Raw genomic sequence first — 22,423 nt, forward strand, 5'->3', positions numbered from 1 at the left:
CCCCAGAGGTCAGTAGGTGGGACTGAAAGTTCCAACCCTCAAATTATAGGGTTGGTTTCCCTGGCAACCAGCCTCCATCCAGGGCCCATAAAGAGTCATCACATTAGAACAAAAGATGCTCCCATCACCCAGGAAATCACAAAGGTCTTCAGAGCTCTGTGTTAGGAAATGGGGTTCAAGGACAAATATCAGAGCAAGGCTGGTGGCTCATACCTGTAATCCCAGCATTTTGGGAGGCCAAAGTGGGAGGACCACTTGAGGCCAGGAGTTCAAGACTAGCCTGGGCAACTTAAAACAACTACAAGATGTTAGGACATAAATACTTACTAGGTTGTTTGGACCTGACTATGTACTAAACAGAATGGTTATGCAGGACCTTGTGTCTACAAAAAATTAAAATTACCCAGGCTTGGTGGCATGTGCCTGTAGGCTAGCTACTTGGGAGGCTAAGGCAGGAGGATCGCTTGAACCCATGAAGTAGAGGCTGCCGTGAGCCATGATTGTGCCTTTAACACTCCAGCCTGGTCAACAGAGCAAGACCCTGTCACTTAAAACAAAACAAAACCAAATATCAGAACAAAACATTCTCCTAGTACCCCTACTGCTCAGGAAATTGTAAGAGTTTTAGGAGCTCTATGTTAGGAACCATGGTCAATGACCAAATATGTTTCTTATTATATCATGGTATCACAACAACCAAATTCCAAGAATGTATTACTTATACAATTAATTATTTCTGAAAGGACAGTAAGAAGGTATTCTTCTATCTCAATTTAGGATTCAGTAAGAAGAAATGAGGCAGAACAGAAGTAGGAAATACTAAAGTTTGAATCAATGAAAAATTCCTCCCAGTCTCATATCAGACTTATGAAACATCATTACCTATGGAAATCCTTCCATAAACAGTTGTTATTTGCTTAGGATAGTTTGCTTAAAGTATCCCAAAACAGGCAAATTAATTCATGTTAAATGAAATGATTAAAGTAGGCCGGGTGCGATGGCTCATGCCTGTAATCACAGCACTTTGGGAGGCTGAGGTGGGTGGCTCACGAGGTCAGGAGATCGAGGCCATCCTGGCTAACACAGTGAAAACCCATCTCTACTAAAAATACAAAAAATTAGCTGGGCGTGGTGGTGCGTGCCTGTAGTCCCAGCTAGTCGGGAGACTGAGGCAGGAGAATTGCTTGAACCTAGGAGGCGGAGGTTGCAGTGAGCCGAGATTATGCCACTGCACTTCAGCCTGGGTGACAGAGCGAGACTCTGTTTAAAAAAAAAAAAAAAAAAAGAAATGATTAAAGTAGTCCTGAAAGGCTCTTTCCAGCTCCAACACATGAAGGTTCCATAATTTTCCCCAAATGTCTGCTGCTTTGAAAACCTCAACTATCTTAATATTTGTGACATTTATGCCTGTGTATGGCAATGTGATGGTAAAAAGGAGCCATGTGTAAATAATAACTGAAACTTTGTCAAAATAATGTTAAGGAAACATAATTAGCAAAGCAATATATAATTACAAGTCCACTGATTTAGAGAATCAGAAATAACAACTAGAATCAGAAATAACAACTATCTGGCAGGGATGGAAAAATGAAAGCAGATATAAAAGTTACCCCAGCCCTGACCCCACTGCCATTTGGTGTGCAACTATGTATTTCAATATTAATATCTTTCTTCAAACCAAAATGGATTTAAGAGATCCTTAGATTCCCAGTTTTAACAAAGCTGGTCAGATAACTATCTTGAGGAGCAGAAAAATGGTCTGTCTCTTTCTCATATTGTAGAATACCACAGTGACTCTCACATAATAGCCTTCTTTCCCTCCAGATACAGACGTAGAGAAGGGAATTGTTCTTCAGACTTCAATAATGTTTGAATTCCAAGCTACACTATTCTTTTCATTGATTTTCTGAATGTCTAGGTGTCTTAATACCTGAGACATCTTTTAGGAAATTATTTATCATTTGCATTATTATTTTTATTTAAAAATGGGCCAGGTTCAGTGGTTCACACCTGTAATCTCAGCCCTTTGGGAGGTCAAGGCAGGAGGATCACTTGAGGACAGGAGTTCGAGATCAGCCTGGGCAACATAGCAAGACCCTATCTCTAAAAAACAAAAAAAAAAAATTTTTTTTTTCAATTAGGTGTGGTGCTGCATGCCTGTAGTCCCAGTGACTCAGGAGGCTGAGGCAGGAAGATCACTTGGGCTCACTGGAATGAGCTATGATGTGCCATTGCACTCTGGCCTGTGTGGCAGAGCAAGACCCTGTCTCTAAAAAAAAATAACAAAATTTTAAAAAAGATTCTTTCTCTTTAGTAGTAATCAGAATTTAAAACGTATAGTAGTCACCCCATATTCACGGTTTCAGCTACCTGTGGTCAACCACAGTACAAAAACAGGCCAAGGTAGTAAAATAAGATATTCAGAGAGAGAGAGACCACATTCACACAACTTTTATTGCAGTATATTGTTATAATTGTTAATTTTATTATTATTGTTGTTAATCTCTTACTGTGTCTAATTTATAAATTAAACTTTATCGTAGGTATGTATGTATAGGAAAAAATACAGTATATAAAGAATTCAGTACCATCTGTGATTTCAGGCATCTACTGGGGTTTTTGGAACATCGTCCTCCTGGGTAAAGGGGGATTACTGTACAGATGTTTGTCACATAATATTAAACAAGCAGAATGGAGTGGCAACTCTAAAAACGCTATCCATGAGAAATTTCAGTTGAATGTACCTTTCCACTTGGTATCAGTGACTTGGTCAGCTATGTGAATTCTGATTGGGTAGTCTAATTACTTTAAACCAGAGGTTCTCACAATTTCTTGGTTCACGGTGTGCCTTAGTATCTCAGCAATGTTTGCATGACACCCCAGGCCAACAAATATATAACTATTCTGTTTAGTAAGTAGTCAGGTCCAAACAACCTAGTAAGTATTTGTGTCCTTACATCTTGTAGTTGTTTTAAAAAATAATACACATAACGTGAAATAAAAAATATTTAATTTCATTTTTAAATAACCACAATTAATTACTTACTAATGGATGTGTGCCTGGGCTTTGTATCACTTTTCAAACCTTGGAATCAGTTCAGACACCACCAATCCTCATTCCCTGTTCCGCACTGATTTTCACACAGTAGTTGTTGGTTATCAAAGCAATTGCTAAAAACCTAACTTCGCAAAGATATGATGTCACTGAAAGGAATGGAGTGCACTGTTGAAACTGTAAACTGTCTCAAACTACTTCATGTGGTGTCCAACTAGTATAGGTAGTTCTGTGTTTGCTTTCAAAACAATTTTCCATGAGGCCTCTGGGATTTTTCCATGGGGTGCTAGGATGCCATGGTGTATAGTTTACAAACCACAGCTTTAGATCTTTTCTTCAACCACTACCCAAGCAACTGAATGACAATTTCTCTCCCATTTTATCAGGGCCATCTCCAAAAAAGACTTATAAATTAGGTATATATTTTATATATATATATATAATATATACCTAATTATATTATATAATATATAATATAAAGGATATTATATAAACATAACTACTATAATTTTTAGGCATTAAGTTAAAACTGCCTATATTTGATGATTTTCTACCTACAAAAACAATTTTATATGATTCATCAACTTTTTAAAAAATTACATACTTGTATGTCTTGATTGGCTTGGTCAAGAAGGAAGAGCCTCACTTTCAAAAACTTCATGCATGTTTGACAATCAGAGCATAGGTAGGTATAGTAACCTCCCTGTTTCCGTGGAAATCAAAGGTGGAAATCTGTAACTATAGGCTCCAAACTAACATTAATATAGTTCTTGGCCAAGAGTGGCGTGCTATGCAGTGAGCTATTTTTGCACCAGTGCATTCCAACCTGCGCAAAAGAGAGAGACCCTGTCTCAAAAAGAAAAAACAGAAAACATATATATATATATAAAATTTCCTTTGACTGTTAGTCAACTATATATTAATATGGTTATAAAAGCAGCCCACTGGCCAGGAACGGTGGCTCATGCCTGTAATCCTAGCACTTTGGGAGGCTGAGATGGGCAGTTCGAGACCAGCCTGGGCAACATGATGAAACCCCATCTCTACTAAATCACAAAAAATCAGTCAGGTGTGGTGGCAGGCACCTGTAATTCCAGCTACTCAGGAGGCTGAGGCACAAGAATTGCTTGAACTGGGAGGTGGAGGTTGCAGTGAAGCCAAGATCGTGCCACTGCACTCCAGCCTGGGCAACAAAGCAAAACTCTGTCTCAAAAAATAAAAATAAAAATAAAAGCAGTCCACTAAGGAGAGTTATGTTGTTCTCATATATTGCTCTATTTACTACTTCACAGTGAGCCTGTTACCCAAATAAGCAAACAAATCATGCTCTTACAATGAATCAGATGGAAAGGTGTAAATACAGGTATTATTGATTTTATACAACAGACGTTTCCCTAAAAGTTATGTAATACGAATTAAGGTAAGATAATTATGGGAAGACGTGTTTAAGTATACTGGAATGTCTCATTTAGAGGAATCCAAAGGTGAGTTCTTTGTAAATGAAGAATGTTTTCCAAGGGAAACTGGCACTCTCCCATTTGTATATATACAAATTGCACATGCTTATTGTCAACTAAAGGACAAGACTTGTTTTTTCTCAGTGGAGGCTACTACATTTTTAGAAGATAATTATGTGCTTCCACCTTTTTAGCGATTAAGAGATACTATAAATATAAAATAGGGCTAGGTGGCTCACATTTGTAATCCTAGTGCTTTGGGAAGCTGAGGCAGGAGGATCACCTGAGGCCAGGAGTTCAAGATCAGCCTGGGCAACACAGCGAGACCTTGTCTGTACAAAAAAAAAAAAAAATTTTTAATTTAGCAGGGCATGATGGTGTGTGCCTACAGTCCCAACTACTTGGGAGGATGAGGCAGGAGGATTGCTTGAACCTAGGAGTTCAAGGCTGCAGTTAGCCATGACTGGACTGTGCCACTGCACTACAGCCTGGGCAATAGAGTGAAACTGTCTCAAAAATATATACACACACACACGCACGCACACATAATTCTTGAAAAGCAAATTTTAAAATCTGATAATGTCTAAATTTTGTCATGAGCAAAATAAATGGCCACATTGGAAAATCCTGATCTGTTGTTTACAGCAATATCAATTTCCCTCAAGATTAACTTGTTCACACAAAAATATTTTGGGGTCACCGTCAGTAATTATACATATATAAAAATTATATGAAGTACAGCCAACAATGGAAAAAGCATTAAAAAGCCTATAAAGATAATGTGATCGATAATGTTCATATGACTAGGAACACAACTGAGTTTTTCAATGCCCTTCAACATACATAAACTTCTATAAATTATTTTTGAAAGTGTACAGTCTGATTAATAATATTGAAAATTACAATCGCACAAAAATATTTTTGTTTTCAAAGTACATGAGAGTGAGGGTGGCATGGGACAGAGAAAAGTTGTACAAAACGCTCATGTTCCAAGTCATGTAAGATTTTTTTTTATTATTTATTTATTTTTTTTAGACGGAGTCTTGCTCTGTCGCCAGGCTGGAGTGCAGTGGCACGATCTCGGCTCATTGCAACCTCTGCCTCCCAGGTTCAAGCGATTCTCCTGCCTCAGCCTCCCAAGTAGCTGGGACTACAGGCACGTGCCGCCACACCTGGCTAATTTTTGTATTTTTAATAGAAACGGAGTTTCAACATGTTGGCCAGGATGGTCTTGATCTCTTGACCTCGTGATCTGCCCACCTTGGCCTCCCAAAGTGCTGGGATTACAGGCATGAGACACTGTCCCCGGATGAAAAATTTATAAATGCTAAGAGTATGATGTAAATATAATTTGACAAATGATTTTCAAATATAACACCAAGCTGATAGGATAGCTTGATTCAATATTGTTTGTATGAATTTTTTTTTTTTACTGGAAGAAAATGAATTCAACAAAAATACTGCAAGATATCAGAAGAATATTCAATTGCTCTGGTTTTGTTTAACATTTCTGAACTAGGCTGAGCTTTAAATGAAATTCATTCTACCCCTCCTCCTCTCATTTTACTTGGCCAAGAACTTTGCCAACTAGTGAAAAGGGGTGAGAGGAAGCATTCCTGGCACAGGGATCTTCATACAGAAAGTTATATGCCAATATGATCGTGTTCATGGTCAATGCAACCTTATAACAAAGAAAAATGGTAAGATCGAAAAAGATCTAGTAATGTTAAAGTGGACTGCCATTATTAACATATGCCCTAAAAGAAACATGGTCCCCTGCTCTGTCACTACAGCTGCCAGCAAAAATGCCTCCCTCCTTATCCTCAACTCCATGTTGAACAGATTTTGGTCTCTAATACTATTCTCCATTAAGAAGGAACCAGAGGCCAGGCACGGTGGCTCACACGTGTAATACCAGCACTTTCGGAGGCCGAAGTGGGAGGATCATTTGAGGCCAGGAATTTGAGACCAGCCTGGGCAACACAGTGAGACCCTGTCTCTTTAAAAACAAAACAAAACAGCAACAACAAAAAACAGAGTTTTAGGGAGAGTACTAGTTCCATGTCTTAGGGCAGGAAAAAAATATCAAAATGGGATTGGACTATCTTGTTAGAAAGCAAGAAGACTTTAACATTTTTATGTATCCATTTATTTTTTGTTCTTAGAGATGAAGTTTTGCTCTGTCACCCAGAGCTCAAGTGCAGTGGTGGGACCATGGCTCATTGCAGCCTCAAACTCTGGGGCTCAACCCATCTTCCCACCTCAGCCTCCCAAGTACCTAGGACTACATGTGTGTACCACCACTCATACTCCTAGCTAAATTTTTTATTTTCTGTAGAGACAAGGTCTGTGTTGCCCAGACTGATCCTGAACTCCTGGTCTCAAGTAATCTTTCCACCTCAGCCTCCCAAATGCTGGGATTACAGGCATGAGCCACTGTGCCCAGCCGAGAAGAATTTTTAAAAAAGGTCCAAGGGTAAGTGCTAAAAGGACAAAGAAGCCAGTTCGAGGTTAGCCAGGCTGTCACAATTTGAACATTAAAAAGAGAATAATAATTACAGCTAAGTGGAATAAATTAAGTCTGTGATAAGCCATGAATTCATAATGAGATGCAAAAGGGAAAGCTAAGATACATAAAAAGATAGTTGTAAAGCAGGTTGAAAATAATAGGGTATCCAATGTCTTATTATATTAATAACTAGGTTGGTGTTAATACTTAGGTGTTTTGTTTCTCCTGTTAAGTATATGTCTATTTATGAAGTATAGCCGTGTACTTTTTTGTTTCAGTACAAGGAGGGTAGGGTAGATACAAGGAATTGTGTGTGACTAAGCCAAACAGTTCCCCAAAAAGCAGATCACGTACCAAAAACAAGCAATTCAGATCAGCACAGGCCCTAACACATATAGCAATATGTATTTTTAAAGGAGACGCAGTGGCTGATGAGTGCCTATGATCACACACAATGACCGAGTAGACATTGTGAGTTCTAAAAGGGTGAGTTAGTCCAATATCCTAGAGAGCTCACAGTACAGACCTGATCCCTGATTGCTCAGGAAAGGAAACATCTATAATTCCTGGCACCACTGCTACCAGAAAAGGGAAAGTTATAATGACAACAGAGCCCTGAGCTATGAAACACTGATCACACAAAAAATAAAGAATATTTCAATTAATGGAATAACTCTAGGCTGCAAGAAACTAACAGTCTATGAGAAAGGCATGAAGTTAAAAAAAATCCTCCTGAGCAGGTAACATTCAGTTATAGAGGGGAACTCATGCACACCAATACGACTTTAGGTTGCCCATCAACACAGCCTTTGGGTAAGCTTTAGGCATAACCAAACCTTGTGGTTTAATTAAGAATCAAATCCATCAACAACTCTGAACGCTCGGTAATTTGAAATTTTGCTTTGTTTTGGTAGTGGTAAGATTACTGTAACCTACACAGGTATAGAAAAATTACTACAATTCTGGAAAAGTATAGAAATAGAAATCTGGAAGAGTATTATAACTCTAGGGAAATATAAAAATGCAAGTATATCAGCTGAGTGCAGTGGTTCATGCCTGTAATCCCAGCACTTTGGGAGGCCATGGCAGGAGGTTCACTTGAGCCCAGGAATTCAAGACCAGCCTGGGCAACATAGTGAGACCTCGTTTCTACTAAAAATAAGAAAAATTAGCTGGATGTGGTGGTGCACACTTGTGGTCCCAGCTACTCAGGAGGCTTAGGCAGGAGGATGGCTTGAACCTGGGAGGTCAAAGCTGCAGTGAGCCATGACTGTGCCATTGCATTCCACTATGGGTAACAGAGCGAGACCCTGTCTCAAAAAAAAAAAAAAAAAAAGTATAGAATGAATAAATTAAACCAACAGGTTAACATTTTAAAATACATTTAATTTTAAGTAAATTTTTGACCACTATATAAAGTGAAGTTTAACAGACAGTATAATTTATTATAATTGTAACTTAAACTATTATTAAACATAATTTAACTAAAAAGCTTATAAACAATGTCTAAATGTTTAAAAAAATTTTTTTTTTGAGACAAGGTCTCGCTCTGTTGCCCAGGCTGGAGTGCAGGTGGCATAATCAAGGCTCACTGCAGCCTTGACCTCCCCAGCTCAAGGCATCCTCCCACTTCAGCCTCCCAAGTAGCTGGGACCACAGGCATGTGCCACCACACCTGGCTAATTTTTTAAAGTTTCTGTACAAATGGGGTCCCCCTGTGTTGCCCATGCTGTTCTCAAACTCCTGGGCTCAAGTGATTCTCCCACTTTGGCCTCCCAAAGTGCTGGAATTACCCGCATAAGCCACCACACCCTAAATTTTTTAAAAAATTTTATTTTAGAACTTTAGTGTATTAGATAAGTAGGTTTACTAAACTGAGTATTAAATTATGAGCAGTGATGAGTATTTTTCTCCATGCCCCAATATCTTCAGACATTAACGAATGAAATGGAACGGAATGCTTGGGAATTGGCAAATAAATACAAGTGACTCTAGCCCAAATTATGTGTGGAAAAAGCAGTGAAAGAAGCAGCTGGGAAGGTTAAGAAGGAGGCAGATATTTAGGGACCTTGTATTACATGTAGATTCTTAGTTTGATCAAATAGGCAATGGGGAGCTACTGAGAGTATTTAGAAAAGGACGAGGCAGAGATCAGTCTTGGCACGGTTACGAACACCCTCTGGTGGTAACAGAGAATAGATTACAGGGTAGAAGAGACCTGCTGCAGGGAAAAGTTAATCCAGGATCAGAGACGGGCAGTGAGATAGAGACTTGTTCAAGAAATAATGCAATATGAAAAGGTGCTCAATGCCATTGATCATCAGAGAAATGCAAATCAAAACTACAGTGAGATATCATCCCACCTCAGTCAAAATGGCTCTTATCCAAATGTCAGGCAATAACAAACATTGGCAAGTATGTGGAGAAAAGGGAACCCTTGTACACTGTTAGTGGGAATGTAAATTAGTACAACCACTATGGAGAACAGTTTGGAGGTTCCTCAAAAAACTAAAAATAGAGCTCACTGAAGCTTCAAATTCCTGGGCTCAAGCGATCCTCCTGCCTCAGCCTCCAAAGCAGCTAAGATTATAGGTGTGCACTAGCACACCTGGCTAATTTTTTTTCAATTTTGTGTAGAGACAGGGTGTACTATGTTGCCCAGGCTCATCTTAAACTCCTGGCCTCAAGCAATCCTCCTGCCTCAGACTCCCAAAGTAGTGGGATTACAGGCATGAGCCACCACACCCAGCCCATAATTTTCTATGATAAGATTCTCTTAATTTCAGGGTTCAAACTTACCCTAACTAGGGCATCAACATATAACTTTTAACAATGTTATACTCACTATGAGGGTTTCTAAAATTAACCCATATAGTCTCCTGATATAATTCAGTGCATCTCTTTTCAGTCTCAGAAGCACAAAGATGTTTAATATATTATCTCATGTATGGTAAGAACTATTACTTAATTTTTAAATATAGTATCGAAACAGGGTTCTTGCTGTGTTGCCCAGGCTGGTCTTGATGGCCTCAAGTGATCCTTCCACCTCAGCCTCCCAAAGTACCAGAATTACAGGTGTGAACCACCAAACCTGGCAGAAACTATTTATTTATTTATTTTTCTTTTATTTATTTATTTATTTTTGAGACGGAGTTTCACTCATGTCGCCCAGGCTGGAGTGCAATGGCGTGATGTTGGCTCACCACAACCTCCACCTCCCAAGTTCAAGCGATTCTCCTGCTTCAGCCTCCTGAGTAGCTGGGATTACAGGCATGCGTAATCATGCCGCCATGATTACGCATTAGCCACCATGCCTGGCTAATTTTGTATTTTTAGTAGAGATGGGGTTTCTCCATGTTGGTCAGGCCAGTCTTGAACTCCCGACCTCAGGTGATCCGCCCACTTCGGCCTCCCAAAGTGCTGGGATTACAGGCGTGAGCCACTGTGCCCGGCCTCTTTTTTTTTTTTTTTTTTTTTTAACCAAGGCATGTTTAATATCCCTTTATAACTAACCTTTTTAAAAAACAAATAAAAAATCTGTTTCAAACTTTGTTTTTTTTAAGAGACAGGGTCTCATTCTGTTGCCTGGTTTTTGTTTGAAAAAACATTTCCACTTTTGGAACTATAAAACTATCTCCATTCATAATCACGTATGTTCTCATTTTCTCATTCATTCATAGAAACACTTTGACTCCCACACATTTCTTTTTTTTCCTCCCGCACATTTCTTCGTCACTAAAAACATTCTCAAGTAACTAGCATTACATCAGATTGCATTTAAAATCTAAGAGCTGATACTCATTTTCCTTTAACAGCTCTATCACACTTAAAGACTAACTGAAATTCTTATTGTAAAAAAAATCTAAAGCTAAAAGTAAAAATTATTTTGATTTTACAGTTATGGACAATCTATCACACTTTCATAACAATAATTTTTAAAAGATTACTTAAATCCTGTTGAGTGGTTATCCTACAAGCTATATACTTTTCACAACTATATAGTACATTAAAGTACCATAGTTGAGACACCTATGTTTAGTACTAGAGGAACGTCACTGTGGCACTATTAACATGTTTAACATGTTTTCAGTTATTTATTGATTCAACAAATATTTATTGTGTTGGGGACTAAGCCCTCTTTCAGATCTAGCAGTCTTTCATGCTATCACATACAGGCACAAAGTTACGTTCTAAGGATGCAATGATAAGGCCAAACTTGACATGATTCTAGCTCTCACGGTTTTCAAACTGTTCAGTGAAAATAGAGATCAAATAATCACATGAATGAATGTGTAATTAAAATCTAACATGAGTAGTCTGAAATAAACCATTTGATGAGCATTTATAACAATCATTATTGTAGGAATGAATGCTAAATAAACTTGACCTAGCATGGAAGTGGGGGGAGCAGTGTCAGAGAAGGCTTCCAAAGAAAGTGATGCTTGAACTGAAATCTAAGGCATAAAAGTAGGGGTGAGGAACAAAATAACCTTTCCCCCTTTAAAAAGATCACTCTAACTGCAATGTTGAGAATAGACAAGAGAAAATGTCAGGAAACTATCACAGTAGAAAGAGCTAGAGATAATAAAAGTTATTAGTGGATGGAAATGCAGAGATACAAACGGATCCAATAGCTATTTAGGAAGTTAAATCAGGAGGAGAGTGATGGATTCAATATGAAGGAATGAGGAAGAAGGTGTCATGGAGGGTTCCTAGATTTTTTTGGTTCTTGCAGTTAAATATACATTGTCTTTCTATGGCTGCTGTAACAAATTACCCAAAATTAGTGGCTTGAAACGACACACATCTATTGTCTTATGGATCTATATAGGTCAGAGGTCTCACTGGGCTAAAATCAAGGTGTTGCCAGGGCTGCATTTCTTCTTTTATTATTATTATTATTATTTTGAGACAGGGTCTCACTCTGTTGTGCAGGCTAGAGTGCAGTGGTATGACCAGGGCTCACAGCAGCCTCAAATCTCCCATACTCAAGCGATCCTCCCACCTCAGCCCCATGCCCAGCTAATTTTTTTTATTAACTTTTTTTTTTTTTTTAAAGACAGGGTCTCTAAATGGATTCTAGGAAAGAATCCATTTTCTGGCTCTGTCCCAAATCTAGTTAATGACGAATGTTCCTATATCTTGCAAGATTAAAAAAATTACTCAATCATTAGCCACCTTTCAGAGTTTACCAAAAATACATAACAAAGAAAAGGAATCAAGCCCTAATGTCTGCTCAGGTGATCTGTCTGTGTTCATGTTCCCTTTCACCTAGACTTAAGGACCCACTCCTCTTAAAACTACTGCCACTTTTTCTACCCATTGAGGTTTGTAAGATGATGATGTATCTTCTGTTTGAATCAACCTTTCTTCCCCATTCTTTTTTTTCTTCTCACATATAAACTCACAGGCCCTTTTCATTTAAAGGATTTTCTGCTTCCAATGTAGACAATTAGATTGATCCCAATAAAGATTAAGAAGAGGTCTTTTGCCCCTTGTCTCAAGCGCCCAGTGGTTTCCTATCAGATGCTATCATCAGAATGTTGTAATTCCCCCTACTGAAGGGCGGTATAGGAAAACAGAATGAACAAGGAACTTGGGACATGGAATCAACTTGGGTTCTCATCTCAGCACTTCCACTTACTACTGAATATTAGGAAAATTACCTCACCATGCCTCAGGACCAAAGGGGATAACAGTAACGCTTTAAAGGGTGGTTACAGGAAATACAGAAAAATATGAAAGACCTAGAACACCGCCTGCCACATGGTAGTTGCTTAATAAATACACACTATTATTGTTATTATTATCTAGCATTCTTTCTCCCTAGTCATTAGGTTAACATCACTAGATTCCTGTCATCCCACATTGACAATTCTCTGTCAGTGAACAGTTTTTCATTAGATAGGCCACAACTAATTGGCATGCAGCTTTCTAATTACATTCACATTTCAAAACTCCCAGGCCAGTCTGAGTGCATGTGTGGATCCCATACTCTCTCCTAACTACACAAACAGTCTCAGATTACTTTACATAATATTCTTCCCAGTGACAATTTCAATCTGGAGCCTACAGGTCAAGCCTAGCATCAGAAATCTAATTTATTCTCTTTGCTCTAGCAATTAAAATGCAACAAAAAGAAATTTAGCCTTTAGAAACCTACTCCAAATTGTGTCTTTGCATCCGTACTCTCATCTTTAAAAAGGTACAAATACAAGAATTTTCAGATGCTTTTTATGCATCACTGGGACAAACTCTTAATTGGGAGGTGGCATACTTTAGTATAAACCTGAAGAATAAACTTGCTTTCCTTCTGGACCATATATGGTTTAGGTGAAGACTTGTACTTGGATCTGAGGTCAAACAAGACACTTCCCAGGAGCCTTGCCATTCCACTCCTATGCAGCATGCTGAAATCACAGCTGAGAGCACCTGGACTGGCCCAAAATCAATAGTTCCTACTACCTGATCTGCAGATCTTATGGCTACTACTATAAGCATTTTCAGATATCTGTAAAATTGAAAAAAATCAAACAAAAGAATTCATGTTCCTTACTCAGTATTTCACCAGGTCTCTCTAAAATCAGGCTGAACCAATCCAATGCCATCACATCATCATAGGACCTTGACATTTACCAATAATGAAAGACTCTGTGCTGCTTTTGGTACCTTGTCCAAACCCCAGGTTGACAATCTGCCTCTGCATACTAAAATTCTCATGACTGAAAGCCTACCAAATGTTCCACACTACATTGGACAGTATGAAGAGCATGGGACTGCAGTGACTGTCAAGGGCGTATGAAATTTAGCAGTCCTGATTCCTATGATGGCATGAAAGACTGCTAGATCTGAAAGAGGGCTTAGTCCCCAACACAATGGAATTATTCTCTACACCAGACATAATAAGCAAAATCTATTTATTTACATTAATAAATTACAACACATAAAGAATTTTTTTTAATCATGGTTCTTTCAGTTATCATTTTAAGATAATTAAGGCCCTTGGTATTAATCTCCATATTAAGTAATTCTTATACATACAAACAGTACAGAAATGATTTACTACAGAAAGTAAAATACAGCTGGGCATGGTGGCTCACACTTGTAATTCCAATGCTTTGGGAAGCCAAGGTGAGAGAATTACTTGAGAACAGGAGTTGAGGAGTTCAAGACCAGCCTGGGCAACAAAGCGAGACCCTGTTTCTACAGGAAAAAAAAAAAAAAAAAAAAAATTAGCCAGGCATGGTAGCATGTGCCTATAGTCTCAGCTACTTGGGATGCTGAGCTCAGGAGTTGGAGGCTGCGGGGAGCTACAATCACACCACTGCACTCCAGCCTGGGCAACAGAGCAAGACCCTGCCTCTTAAAAAAAATTAAATTAAAAAGACAGAGAAAAAAATACAATAGATCTGAATAAATAAGAATTTTAAAATTTCACTGGAGTCTAGGAGTCTCTAGAACATGATGTGGACTCCCTCTGCTGGTTCCTAGTAGCAGCAGTTCCATGACATCAACAAAAATCCCTGACAAAGGAGCAATGGAAGCCAAAGGGCTAATCTAAATTCATTTCTATTTAGATTAGGGGATGTTTCATAGTGGATCTGACTATGGGTCAATCAAAGGCAATACTAAAAATGATTGCGTTTTTACTACAACTACAAAAAAAGTAACCAGCATATTGTAAATCTCTATTTGTGCTAATAGTGGGATAATTTAAAATTTATTTTCATTTGCAGTGCATTGGGTGGTTTTTTTAGCAGCGTATTATCTTTCCAAAATAGACTTCTCTTAGTTTTCATCTGAGCTCAAATTAAGTTATTTTTAATGTGGGCCCTTATAATTTAATGGAAAAATAAAGAGGTCAACAACCACAAGGGAATGTGGACCTATCATTAGTCCACAGAGCACACAAATCGCACATGGCTATGTGAGAGGAGAAGAGGAGAACAGAATGGTATTAGCTGGTTACAGCTGGGAAAGCTGTCACCACAACTTGCTTTTTACAATACTATAATTCTACGAAACTCATGTAACCTTTAGTTTGTCCTAAATATAACTAATAAACTAAAACAGAATCAGCAAGCTTTCAATTTCCAGTACTGGCAGAGTAGTCTGGTTGGTCTAATCCTGCCACAAATATAATACTAAAATATTAAAAATTCACTATTTAAAGGCACTGGAGTCTGACCAGTATCAGGCAAAAACTGCAGCTGGTGAGATTTGGGAACTTGTGGCCTTTTGCCTGAAGCACTCCCCAATCCACTAACAGCTTGGTTAACCTCACCTTACTAGCTTGAGTGTCAGAGGAGAACTCAAATTTAGGGCTGACAGAGTAGCCAAAAAATTAGGGTCAAGGCTTGAGGGAAAGGCAGAAGGAATAAAGCTCAATTCATGCATATAAAATCTTCTCAAAGTTTTCTTTCACTGCTGAACTACACATATCCAGGGGAGATCCCAGGCAGCCCATCAATAAAGCAGCAGGTGGAAGCTGAAAACACTGCAAGATTTCAGTTGCTGCCCAACACAGGAGAGACAAGAGTTTGGAGTTGAGTAGGAGTTGAGTCAAGCTGTCCGTGAGAACAAAAACCTCATTTCAGAAGAATATAACAGAATCCAGAGTTTCCACAATGTCCAGTACCCAATAACAAATCATGAGTTATAGGAAGAAAAAGGAAAACGTGACGCATATGCACCAAAATGCTGTCAACAAAAACCAACTCCAAGATAACCCCAATAATAAAATTAGCAGTCAAGGATTTAAAATCAGCCATTATAAATATGTTCAAGGACTTAAGGGAAAAAGATGCAATAAATAAAAGGGGTATTTTAGCAAAGAAATATAACTATGGAAAAGGACCAAGTGGAAATTCTAGAGCTAAAAAGTAAATTGAAACAAAATGTTCACTTGATTGAATTAACAGCAGATTGGAGATGGCAGAAGTTATTAAAGTTAGAGCATTAGAAACTATCCAATCTGAAAAACAGAGAAAAAAATATTGAGGAAAAATAAGCAGAGCCTTGGAGTTTTGAATAATGGATGGAAACATCCCAAATTTAGTGAAAGACATCAACCTACAGATCCAAAAAGCTCAACAAACCCCAAACAAGAAAACCACCTCTAGGCATACCATAGTCAGACCACTGAAATACAAAGAGAAAATCCTAAAAGCAGCCAGAGAAAAATAACACATTACATACAGGATAAGAACAACACCATTAAGAAAATGAAAAGGCAACTGAGACTGGGAGGAAATACGTGCAAAACATATCCGACAAAGGACTTGTATCCAGACCGAAAAATGAAAACAAAACAACTTACTAATAAAAGAAATAACCAAATTTTTAAAAAAAGAGTAAAAGATTTGAACAAACACTTCATAAAGGAAGATTTACAATGGCCAATAAGTACAAAGAAAGTGCTCAGCATTTGTCATCAAGGAAATGCATTTTAATACTACAATGAGATACCACTTCATACATTCTAGAATGGCTAAAATTAACGACTGACAACAGTAAACGTGAATCAACCAGAATATTCACATATTGCTGGAGAGAATATAAAACAGTACAAAGAGAGCTCACTTCGGCAGCATATATACTAAAATAATAAAATGGTACAAGTGGCCCAGCATGGTGGCTCACACCTGTAATCCCAACATTTTGGGAGGCCAAGGTGGGAGGATTTCTTGAGGCCATGAATTCAAGACCAGCCCAGCCAACAAAGCAAGACCCTCTCTCTACAAAAAATAAAAAAATTCGCCAGGCATGGTGATGCATGCATGCAGTCCCAGCACTTTGGAAGGTAGAGGCGGGAGGATCGCTTGAGCCCAGGAGTTTGAGGCTGCAGTGAGCTATTACCTACCTCAGAGCCCAGCCTGAGCAACAGAACAAGACCCTGTCTCTTAAAAAAAAGGTATCTGAGGCCAGGCGCAGTGGCTCATGCCTGTAATCCCAGCACTCTGGGAGGCCGAGGCAGGTGGATCACCTGAGGTCAGTAGTTCAAGACCAGCCTGGCTAACATGGTGAAACCCCGTTTCTACAAAAAATTAGCCAGGTGCAGTGGCACACGCCTGTAATCCCAGCTACTCGGGAGGCTGAGGCAGGAGAATCGCTTGAACCCAGGAGGCGGAGGTTGCAGTGAGCTGAGATCGCGCTATTGTACTCCAGCTTGGGCAACAAAAGCAAAACTCCATCTCAAAAAAAAAAAAAAGTACCTGCAAAAGAGACTTATAAATGCTCATAGCAGCTTTATTCACAACAGCCAAAACTGAGACAATCCCAAAGCTCACAAACGGAAGAATGAATAAACAAAATGTGATATAGTCATACCATGGAATACTACTACACAATAACAAGGAACGAACTACTGATCCATGCACAATATGGATGAATCTCACAGACGGTATGGTCAATGAAAGAAGCTAGACCAAATGAGTATACATTTTAAGAGTCCATAAGTTTAAGATAAAACCAAGATTAAAAAAATCAGAACAGAGATGAGTAATTTTAAAATATGAAGATGGATCAAACATACATAGAGTCAAACAGGAATTCAGACTTGATACAGAATGGAAATAGAGGCATCCTTCAAGTAGTTAAGCGGTTAACTACTTGCCAAGTGAGATTCAATACTTTATAGAGAGTAAATTTTACTTTTATAAACATTTTAAAATAAAAACTCCTTGAAAGCAGCAAATGTGTCTGACTTGATTTGTTTTGGAGCTATCTTAACACAGGTGAAATGTGTACAAAATTTTTACAGCAATGAAGATAAAGGCACGGATAATGCATGATGACAATAAAACTTCTTTGAAAGTGGTTCTGATTTCAAGTAAAAGAGCAAGTGGACATAGATGTCAGAAGAGGCTATAAGGTGAATAATGTGAATACAATTTCAATGTAAATAATCTTAACAGATTAAAACATAAGATTAATAATATAAAGGATGTTGTATATCTGATCCAATGTCAGATCTACCATCATATGTTGCTTAACAACAGGGATACATTCTGAGAAATTCATTGTTAGGTGATTTTGTGTTATGCAAACATCAGAGTGTACTTACACAAACACAGATGGTATAGCCTACTACACACCTAGGCTATATGGTACAGTCTGTTGCTCCAAGGCTACAAACGTGTACAGCATGTTACTGTACTGAATAGTGTAGGCAACTGTAATACAATGCTAAATATTTGTGTATCTAAACATAGAAAAAGTACAGTAAAAATATGGTTTAGGGAACACTTATTCTATTTTATGAAATGAAGTGTTGCCTGATTCTAGAATCACAAATAAAGCCAATTGAGATCTTAAAATACACACATACATACACACACACACACACACACACACACACAGAGTTTAAAAGACAAAAAATGGTATACTTGTATAGGGCATTTAGCATGCATGGAGCTTTCAGGACTGAAGTTGCTCTGGGTGAGTCAGTGAGTGAGTTGTGAGTGAATGTGAAAGTCTACGACATTACTGTACACTACTGTATACTTATAAACACTGTACACTTAGGCTCCACTAAATTTGTTCAATTTTTCTTTCTTCAATAATACATTAACCTTAGCTTACTGTAACTTTATTTTATAAACTTTTAAATTTTTTTAACTTTTTGACTTTTGTAATAACGATTAGCTTAAAACACAAAACACTGGGCCAGGCACGGTGGCTCATGCCTGTAATCCCAGCACTTTGGGAGGCCAAGGTGGGCGGATCACCTGAGGTCAGGAGTTTGAGACCAGCCTGACCAACATGGAGAAACCCCGGCTCTACTAAAAATACGAAATTAGTCGAGTGTGGTGGTGCGTGCCTGTAATCCCAGCTACTTGGGAGGTTGAGGCAGGAGGATTGCTTGAACCCAGGAGGCGGAGGTTGCAGTGAGCCAAGATTATGCCATTGCACTCCAGCCTGGGCAACAAGAGTGAAATTCCATCTCAAAAAAAAAAAAAAAAAGTATTTTCTTTATATCTTTATTCTATAAGTTTTCTATTTTTAAAATTTTTAATTTTTTTTTTACTTTTTAAACTTCTTTGTTAAAAATGAAGACACAAACACACACATTAGCCTAGGCCTACACAGGGTCAGGATTATCAAGATGTCACTAGGCAATTGAAATTTTTCAGCTCCATTATAATCTTATGGGACCATCATCCTGTAAGCAGTCTGTCATTGACCTAAACATCATTATTCAGCACATGAGTGTATTTCAAATTTAGAGTTTTACTTTGCTGTTCTTCTTTTTTTCTTTTTCTTTTTTTGAGACGGAGTCTCACTCTGTCGCCCAGGCTGGAGTGCAGTGATGCAATCTCGGCTCACTGCAACCTCCGCCTCCTGGGTTCAAGAAATTCTCCTGCCTCAGCCTCCCTAGTAGCTGGGATTACAGGTGCCCGCCACCATGCCCAGCTAATTTTTGTATTTTAGTAGAGATGGGGTTCCTGACCTCAAGCAGTCCACCTGCCTTGGCCTCCCAAAGTACTGGGATTACAGGCATGAGCCACCACTCCCGGCCTGCTATTCCTTTTTTAAATTCTGGCTACAGTAACTGCCCTATGCTAAATTTTCTCTTATTCAAATACATTTACTATATGGGGAAATGTTCGTAGTAAAAATTCCTGCTGTCATTACCTTGTCCTGAAGAGTTTGCTGCCATTTTCCTATTTTGTTTCAAGTATGTCCAGTGGCAACTGGTCAGCACTTCACAATCACCTGTAAAATATGTGTACACACATATACAATGCACCATATTTTAATCACAAACTAAAAGGAACAGCTAGCCTCCTTACAATGAAATGTTTGCTGTTTCTTAATCTCTTCAGAAAGATACATTTGTGCTGGGCGCAGTGGCTCAAGCCTGTAATCCCAGCACTTTGGGAGGCTGAGGTGGGTGGATCACGAGGTCAGGAGATCGAGACCATCCTGGCTAACATGATGAAACCCCGTCTCTACTAAAAACAAAATTAAAAAAAAAAATCAGCCGGGTGTGGTGGCACGCGCCTGTAGTGCCAGCTATTCGGGAGCGCGAGACAGAAGAACCGCTTGAACCTGGGAGGCGGAGGTTGCAGTGAGCTGAGATCGCACCACTGCTCTCCAGCTTGGGCGACAGAGCAAGACTCGGTCTCAAAAAAAAAATACATTTGAAATGTACACGGACTGAAATCACAAATGTAAACTCTGCTAGTGCCTCAAGCATTTAATTAAATACGGCATTGTTTATTCTTGCAGATGTTCATATCATTTAGCATTACTGTCTTTAATAAACATCATTAGGTTGTATTTACCAAATGTATCAACCAATTGATAGAATCAATACAATCATGGTGCTAGGAAGAAAAATCATTCATTTGTGGTGTCTGCATTCGTCTAAAACACATACCCAAAAACTACTGTGTACACTGAAAGCTAAAAAAGGTAAAGGAGTACTGTACCTGCTCTGCACCATACACTGTATAAGATGCTCGAAATTAGTTCCTTTATTTATTTATCACCATTTTATAGATGAGGAAACCGTACCCAGGGTCATAGAGCTAGTAAGAATTATTTGGGCTGCCGGTTTCCAAACTTCGTGCTTTCGTACTAAATCCTGGAGAGATCCAAGATGAGCAAGATCCTACTCCTGCTATCAAGGAACATATAATCCGATGGGAAAATAAAGTCTTATTCAAGCAACCATAATATTAATTAAAAAAAAAAAAAAAAAAAAAAAGCTTAACAAACCCGCTCTTTAAAAGGTGGGCACAGTGCCGGAGGCAAAGAATTGATTTCATTGGGAGCAAAGAGTGATGCCTTAGTCTAGGGAGCCCGGGAAAGACATAAGGGATAGAAAACAGACACCGGTTTTTAGTAAATGAATCGTTAGGTGTCTCCAGCGGCTGAAGCACAGAGCGAGCAATGCGGGGTTAGGACTGGAGGACAACAGGGCCATCTTGTGACAGGGTAGACTGGCGTGCCAGAAAGGTCCCTGCCTACGGGTGTGCAGAGCCGGCCGGGCCCGGGCTGGAACGAGACGAAGGAAGCAAGTAGGAGCGAGAAATGTTGGGTGGCAAGGTCGGAAGGGAGGTCGCTGCCTGTAGCAACAAAGACGGCGGCGACAGGTTAGCACCGGAGCCACACTTTTCTATTGCCCGGTGCCGCCAGACTGTCGTACTTACCTGGGACCCGAGGACACCGGGACCGCCTCGCCTTCCAATCGCTGCTCTTAAAGGGGGCGCGACCACTTAGGCAAGAGGAGCTCAACTCGCGGCACTACAACCTTCCCGCCCCCGCTGCGCTTCCGCCTCCTGACTGACGTGCACCCCAGGGAGCGGAAACCCCGCCTCCCGCCGGGACCCAACGGCCACCGCCCGTCGTGATTCGCACTTTAGCGGCCACCTCAGTGCAGACGTCACTTTTTTTCCAAAGAGTGACAGTCGAAGAGGCTCACGGGAGATGCAATTGGTACTGTCGGGGGCGGGGCCAGGGTGGGGCGTGGCCCGGGGCGGGGGAGGGGCGGGGCTGCCAGGCAGGGGCGGGACGGAGAACACCTGGGTCCTTAGCACCAAGATTGGCTTTTTCTTCATTGCCACCGCCTGGCCGGTCTTGAGACGGTGCGAGTCCACCTCGGCTGGGCCTCGGAGGAGGGGCGACTCTATAGGCTAAACTCGATTTCGAGCTTTAACAACCATCTCGGATTGCGCATCCGCACACACACATACACACACACACACACACACACACACACACACAAATTCAGGAATATTTTTTGTCTACAGTTTACATAATTACACACAATGAAAGCACTGAATATGGAGGATTTTTATTACAGTGCAATAATCTGCATTTAAGAAGTGGATGTGCCACATGGCAGAACACCAAGTTGCCACTAGTGGGATCACCTGCTGCCCACCTGATTCCAGCACAATAGATATCTACACATTTGAATTAAAAGGTAATCTTATATTGACATGTGTTCAAATTGCACTTTTTTTAATTAAAAAAAAAATGTTTTCTATAGAGACAGTGTCTTGCTTTGTTGCCCAGGCTGGTCTTGAACTTCTGGCCTCAAGGGATCTGCCCACCTCAGCCTCCCAAAGTGCTGGGATTACAGGCGTGAGCCACCTGCCCTGCTTAAAATTGCAGTGTCTTAATCTCTTCCGAAAGATACATTTGAAAAACGCACAGACCTAAATCACAAATGTAAGCTCCCCAAGCACCTCAAAGCATTTAATTAAATAGAATGGATAATGAATTTGAACATATGTTTTTAATAATCGATGTTTGCTCAAGAGTAAAATGTTTATGATGCACAATTTTCTTGTGCATGGATCAATGACTGATATAATCGTTTCAATATCAAGTATTTATTTACTCAAAACCAAGCTTGTATTTACTCTATACCAAGCAGCTATCGAGTGC

General features: G+C 39.4%; 1 protein-coding gene across 4 annotated transcripts in view; it reads right to left on the reverse strand.

The window, feature by feature from the left end:
* INIP (INTS3 and NABP interacting protein) overlaps positions 1 to 21,318 on the reverse strand; it is a 35,237-nt gene extending 13,919 nt beyond the window's left edge. The window contains exons 1-2 of one of the 4 annotated variants that reach the window (XM_054500881.2): positions 21,181 to 21,261; positions 19,658 to 19,738 (exon numbers count right to left, since the gene is read on the reverse strand). In XM_054500881.2, the coding sequence (XP_054356856.1) occupies positions 19,658 to 19,682 (25 nt within the window). In that variant the 5' untranslated portion in view covers positions 19,683 to 19,738; positions 21,181 to 21,261. Of the gene's footprint in view, positions 1 to 4,751; positions 4,845 to 19,657; positions 19,742 to 21,180 lie in introns of those variants that run through there. The other 3 variants (XM_063649799.1, XM_054500880.2, XM_054500878.2) reach the window with 3 other exon arrangements.
* Between the last annotated feature and the right edge of the window lie 1,105 nt (positions 21,319 to 22,423).

The sequence above is a fragment of the Pongo pygmaeus genome, chromosome 13, assembly GCF_028885625.2.
Source record: "Pongo pygmaeus isolate AG05252 chromosome 13, NHGRI_mPonPyg2-v2.0_pri, whole genome shotgun sequence".
Classification (NCBI taxonomy): domain Eukaryota; kingdom Metazoa; phylum Chordata; class Mammalia; order Primates; family Hominidae; genus Pongo; species Pongo pygmaeus.